Below are 6,168 nucleotides of genomic sequence, written 5' to 3'. Positions count from 1 at the left end.
TGGCGGCGGTTGACAGCCACGACATTCTGACAGCCCCCGCCGAGACGCTGCTGCCCCCCGCTCCTTTCGCCGCCCCGGCGGCGGCGGCGCCCGCCGCCTCGGGTACGGCAGGCGGCGTCGCGCCGCTGCCGCAGCCGCCGATTGTGTTTGGCACGTCGGGGGCGGTGGAGGAGCAGGCAGAGGCGGAGGCGGGGGCTGCAGCAGCAGGGGCGGGCGGCGAGACGTCTCTGGACCCCATCGAGAGACCCAAGGCTTCACCCACGGTGGGGGCTTGTTGGAGGCATGGATGGGGGGGGGGGGGAACTTGTGAATGCTAACCCAAACCAAACCCAACCAAGCTAAACTAGCGGAGCATAGACGGGAGCATAGGCCGTTCACAAGTATGAAGTGTCGACGGGGAGGGGAAGCAGGGAGGGAACGGGGGCGGGTCCATGGGGAATGGGAGGGAAGGGAAGGGGACGGAGGGAAGGGAGGGAGGGGAAGGTGTGGTCAGTCAGGAGGCCCAGCTCCCGAAACCAAGCCGGGGAGAGGGAGAGCGGAGGGGGTGCTGAAGGCGGCCTGTGCCGTGCCGTGGACCGCGCTGGCTGGAGTCGGGGCCAGAGCGGGGTGCTCGGGCCCCCAGCCACCCCCCTAGCAAGCCCCTGGGGCTCCTCAAGAAAGCTAGCACATGATCAAACAGCATGATAAAGTATGTGTGTGCGTATGTGTTAAATGTGTGTGTGTGCAGGACCCGCCGCCGGATCTTGTGATTGGTGACGACGACATTTTCTGGATGTCAAAGCTCCACGCCGGGTTGGAGGAGAAGGGCTTCCACCCAGGCGACTTTGACATGGAGAACTGGGTGTACGGTGCGTTTGGCAGGTTCTAAATCTACTTACAACAGTTATGCGTGTGTATGTGTTTGTGTGTGTGTGTGTGTGTTTTATAAAGAGCACAAGGAAAAACATTGTGTGAGTGTGTTGCTGTAGAGCGCTTAAACGCAGAGAAATGAGCTGTGAACGGCACAAGGGCGGAGGGCCAGGAGGGTGAAAGGCCATCTGGTACCGATAATGTGCCGATTTGGCCAGCGGCAAACAAATGCAGAGGCACGCAAGAGCTTACACCTTGAGAACCGCAATCGCACACACAAACCAGCACTGTCAACTGACAAACGATTTACAACCCGCTCGCTCGCTCGCTCCCACAACAGGCGAGACCACTCTTAACGCCGTGCTCACATTCCAGGTGGGTGGTCGGGGTAGTGGCATGGAGTGGACGCACAGTAGGGTCAGCGGCGGGCGGAACTCAACTCTGAAGTGGCGGAAGCGGGAGGGTTTGGGTGTATAATAGTGCTGATCGCACAGACTCACACCTGTCAACAAACACGTGGGGCATGGAGTGGACGAACCGTAGGGTCAGCGGCGGGCGAAATCAAATGGATTGAAGTGGATCGAATTAAATTGAAGGGTTGGAGGCCAGTTGGCATGAAATGAAGTGAGGAAGTGTTGGGAAAATGGTGGGGCGTCTGTAGCTGAGGGCATGGCTGAAATCTGCAATCGCGCCGTTCTCCAACTTCTCGCACCGCCGCCCCCGATTCGCAAGCCGAAACACAGAACACAAAACACAAAAACGAAACGTCGCTGCCACCTGGCATTCATCTGGCCGCCACGCACCGCACTCCCCGCAGGCGTCGGAGCGGCTTCCCGAGACGGGGGTCGTGGACAGGTGCGTATGTGGGTGACGGGCGTGCATGAACACGTGTACACGTGACACACACACACACACACACACACACACACATACACATACACACACACACATACACACACACACACACACACACACACACACACACACACACACACACACACACACACACACACACACACATGCCTTCCCCTTCAACGTGTCTCCCACACACCCACCGACACACATCCTCCCGTTTTCCCAAACACACATACACACACACACACGCCCACGCACACGCACACACACACACACACACACTGTCGTTCCGCTTTGCTTTTTTGTGCTATTTAAAACACACACGCGCGCGTTCCCCTCACACACACGCACAGGCCCACCTGGACCGCCCTCCTGGGAGCCGAGGCGGCGGATGAGCTGTACGCCAGGGCCGCAGCCTCCGCTGCTACTGCCGCCACGAGTGCTACAACCTCCAGCTCCGGCAGTAGCAGCGGCAGCAGCAGCAGCAGCGCCAGCGGCAGTAGCAGCAACGGCGGCAGCAGCGCCAGCGGCAGTAGCAGCTGCGGCAGCGGGCGTGTGTCGACCAAGCCTGCTGGGGCGCCGCTGACGCGCTGGCCGGTGCTGATGGAGGGGGACGGAGGCCGGGAGGTGCACGCGCTGCAGGTGGGTGGCGGGTTTGTGTGTGTGCGTGTGTGTGTACCGTAGGGGGGGGGGTTGCAAGGTTGAAACACTGGGATCAGGGTAGTGGGGGGGCGGGCGGTTTGTGAATACGGTACCAGCCTAAACTAAACCAACCAAGCCAGAATAGCGGAGGAAAACGCTTCCGGTGGGTGGTTTGTGGATTTGTGTGTGGGGGAGGGTGCGCTCCAGCCCCAACTGAACCAAGAACGAAAGGGTGGGTAGCCGTGTGCATGTGTGGGTGCGTGTGCCGGAGCCGAAGCCAGCCCGCACCGCGTGGACGAGGTTTGGCCGTGCCCTGTTGTCTACCGCCGTGTGGGTCAAGGGCATCCTTGAGCCTTGTGCGCTTGTCGGTGTTGGCCGTCGGGTGCGGGTGGTTCTCCCACCGCGCCGCACACGCGTGTGCACACACATGCACGCACATGCGCTTGGCGTTTCCCTTAAACACAGAATCGCACCGCTGCACACGCACTGCCGTTGCACCAACTTGTTTGCCATCTGCTGGGGTCGGGGAATCGGCTGCACCCTACGGGACTTTACCAACCTGCCTCAACCCTGTCCCATCGCATGCCAACCTGCCTCAACCCTGTCCCATCGCATTCCAACCTGCCTCAACCCTGTCCCATCGCATCCCAACCTGCCTTAACCCTGTCCCATCGCATCCCATCGCATCTCTACACCCCCGCGACGCACAGGTGGCGCTGACCAATTGCGGCTTCTACACGGGCGAGGATGACATGCGCTGGTGGCAGTTCGGCGACACAACCCTCACCGCCCTAAAGTTCTACCAGGTGTGTGCGGGCTGTAATAATTGTGCTATACGGTAATAATAATTGTGAGGTTGATACGGCACTGCAGATTGTGCGTTTGCCGGGTTGGGCTTGGGCTGGGCCTGTGTCAGGGATTTAGGGATACCGTAGACCTTGGATTGGGTGAGCACTGAGCAGGCGCCTCCAACCTTACAACATGCAAACAACAGCCTCTTATCAACAACAAGCGGCTCTCCTGTAACGATGTAGAGAAATGAAAGCTAGTGTGAATGCAAATGCAAGACGCCGTAAATGTAATGCGTTGCAGAGTTGCAACGGCTTGCCCGAGAGCGGCGTGTGCGATGAGCGCAGCTGGCGCAGCCTGCTCGCACAGTGCGCGCCGGAGGCCGAAGACCCGCAGGTGTGTGTGTGTGGGGGGGGGGGGGGCGGGGAGGGGGGTTCCATGCATCAAGTGTGGTGTGCGGGGCCAGGGGCTGTAGAACGACCGGGAAGGTCGCCAACACCTCCGAGCATCGGCCACGCTCTCCTCCTCGCTCTATTTCATTGGGTTTGGTTTAGTTTGGGCTGGTATCTACAACCCCCCAACGGCCCATCCCTGGCCCCAATTCACACACACACACACACACACACACACACACACACACTGACACACACACACACACACACCGCCCCCAACCGCAATCCTAACCGCCCAACCGCAACCTCCCAACCGCCCAACTGCAACCTCCCAACCGCCGCCACGCGTACGACAGCCCAACGACATCTACGGGCTGCGCCTGGCGCGCGGCCCGGGCGGCTCGGATGACGAGGACAACTTTGAGGAGGACATGGAGGGCGTCAGCAACGGCCGCGTGTGGCTGCTGGGCGAGCAGCGCTGGGAGAAGCGCTCCTAGGCGGATGTATCAGAAATCACGAGGAATGATGAACGCAAAACGTGCATGCGATGCGTGTGGCCGGAGGAGGGTGTATGTGTGTGTGGTTACAAGCTGGTGCGCACGATCTCTTCCTGCCTCTTGAAAAGCGGAGGCGCAGGCCGCAGTGACCCTTATGACGCCAACGAACGGATGTAGAGTGGAAAGGCCGGGGGGGGTAAAACCCAGCCCAAACCAAGCCGAGCCCAATGCAGTAGAGCGGGGAGGAGAGCGTGGTCTGCGCTTTGACAACGGCGTGGCACTCGAGGGGGCTGGAGCAGCGGTGACGAGGTGATGGGGGTGGTGGGGGTGGCGGGGATGGGGTGCGGGGTTGAGGAGCGGCCCGGGCACACCATGGCGGGGCGGGGATGCGGGGCGGCAATGCGTGGCGCGGCCGCTCCTCAAAGGAGGTGGAAGGCTGGGGGTCGGCGAGGTGGCGACTGCCGTTCTGGCATGGTGCAGTGCTGCCGCGCGTGCGTGTGCGTTGTCCGGCCAGTGGGATGCATCCGGCCAGTGGGGTGCGATGGCAGAGGATGAATGACAGGTTGGCAGCGGTTGGCGTAGTCCTGTTGCGTGCAGGGCACTGCCAGACGGCCAGACCCGAACATACAACAGTCACGTTGTGGACGTCAAGACATGATGGGCCGATAGGGCGGTGCCGGAGCGTAGGAGGCGGACGAATGGCCTTCTGGCTGAATGGAATGACGTTACCGCTGCATGGCTAGATGGCCCGCTGTGATGGCCGCCTGGGGGTTTGTACACAAGTACGGCCACACAGCGAACACAGCGCGGCAGGGACTGCTGCCAACTTCCCCCAGGATCATGTGCAGCATCCCGGAACCAATGCGCGTTGCGTGCGTGTTGCGGTTTTCAAGCACGTCAATAGACCAATGTGACACGGTCGCTCGCTGTAATGGCCGACGGCAGCCTTGTCGTCAGGACCCACACCAGGCCTTTGCCGTTACAGATTAGCATGATTTCACTTAGTCTCCATGACGCCAGTGAAAGGGCTGAAGTGGAGCTTTACGCTGCTACGCTGGACAAGTAAGCTGCCGCTATCCAGAGGCCAATCGTTCTGCATGCAGATGTGTGCTAGTGCTTGTGCTATTGGGCGGAGCGTTGAGAGGGGCATTCTGGGCATGGAGACGAAACCCGGCAATCCCACCCACATTTCCACGGAACAAAACCTTGGGGGCCATCCTGATGCCGAACTTTGCAACAACTGTACTTCTCTCGTCAAACACTTCTTCAGAACTTGTGGCCTGGCCCAGTTGACCCCATCCCCTGGGGCACCTGCTGGTTTAGCCAACTCGCAAATTCCCGCACCTGTCGCCGCCCTGCGACATTCCGTATTTATTTTCGTTTGCACAATTGTAGCAACGTACAACAGCAGGTTTGTTGGCACGGGGTCGGGCCACGGGGTCGGGCCACGCCATGGGAATCGGGATATCCCACTCCTGCCATCCTGCAACCCCTGCCAGCGCTCTCCCTATCTGACCACCGAACTTCAATGGCAGCATACGTGGCACCTACTGCCTTCGCGCTACACCCCTGCGGGCGGCTTACCAGCTATAGCCCTGCTTCCGTACTATAACCCTGCTTACGCCAGCTGCTGCGCAGCGCGCACCGTATTGTGTCCGACCCAGTCCGTCCCCAACAGCCACGGTCCGCAGCCAGCTGCTTCGCACTTTGCAGAACTGCCGCGTGCGCGGAGCGGCATTGCATGGTGATAGACTGGGCGAGGTCGCACTTCAATGGCACCCGAGAGAAGCAGGCGCAGGAGCAGGAGGATCCCAGGCGCCTGCTGCTGGGGCTGCCGCTGCGGCCACGCCCCCGCCGGCAGCCTCCGCCGCGTCGCCGCCGCCATTGCAACTGCCACCGCCACCCCCACCGCCCCCACCGCCCCCGGCGACTACCGGCGGCAGCAGCAGGATGTTCTCGAGCCGCAGGTCGCCGTGCAGCAGGCCCGGGCAGGCGGCGTGAGTGGCGCACAGGGCGCGCCTTGCTGCGGTGCAGACCTCCTCGGGCAGCGGCTGCGGCATTTCCGACAGCGGCACGGCGCCCTCGATGTACTGCAGGACTAGGAACCGATAGCCCAGTGGCACCCGCATCTCGCCGGAGTGCAG

The 6,168-nt window shown here is 61.3% G+C and overlaps 2 protein-coding genes across 2 annotated transcripts in view; one reads left to right on the top strand and one right to left on the bottom strand.

Annotated features, from left to right (window-relative positions):
- The window catches only part of CHLRE_19g750397v5 (uncharacterized protein), a 6,927-nt gene extending 1,959 nt beyond the window's left edge, over positions 1-4,968 (top strand). The window contains exons 4-11 of the mRNA XM_043072836.1: positions 112-263; positions 728-848; positions 1,190-1,224; positions 1,667-1,704; positions 2,058-2,346; positions 3,057-3,152; positions 3,439-3,531; positions 3,884-4,968. Of these exons, the coding sequence (XP_042914212.1) occupies positions 112-263; positions 728-848; positions 1,190-1,224; positions 1,667-1,704; positions 2,058-2,346; positions 3,057-3,152; positions 3,439-3,531; positions 3,884-4,024 (965 nt within the window). The 3' untranslated portion in view covers positions 4,025-4,968. The remainder of the gene's footprint in view (positions 1-111; positions 264-727; positions 849-1,189; positions 1,225-1,666; positions 1,705-2,057; positions 2,347-3,056; positions 3,153-3,438; positions 3,532-3,883) is intronic.
- A 23-nt stretch (positions 4,969-4,991) lies between these two features.
- On the bottom strand, positions 4,992-6,168 carry CHLRE_19g750347v5 (uncharacterized protein). Its single transcript, XM_043072835.1, has one exon. The coding sequence runs from the start codon at positions 6,151-6,153 to the stop codon at positions 5,794-5,796; it is 360 nt and encodes a 119-aa protein (XP_042914211.1). The 5' UTR covers positions 6,154-6,168; the 3' UTR covers positions 4,992-5,793.

The sequence above is a fragment of the Chlamydomonas reinhardtii genome (assembly GCF_000002595.2).
Source record: "Chlamydomonas reinhardtii strain CC-503 cw92 mt+ unplaced genomic scaffold scaffold_19, whole genome shotgun sequence".
NCBI classification, from domain to species: domain Eukaryota; kingdom Viridiplantae; phylum Chlorophyta; class Chlorophyceae; order Chlamydomonadales; family Chlamydomonadaceae; genus Chlamydomonas; species Chlamydomonas reinhardtii.
This window is presented reverse-complemented; position numbering and strand designations above follow the sequence as displayed.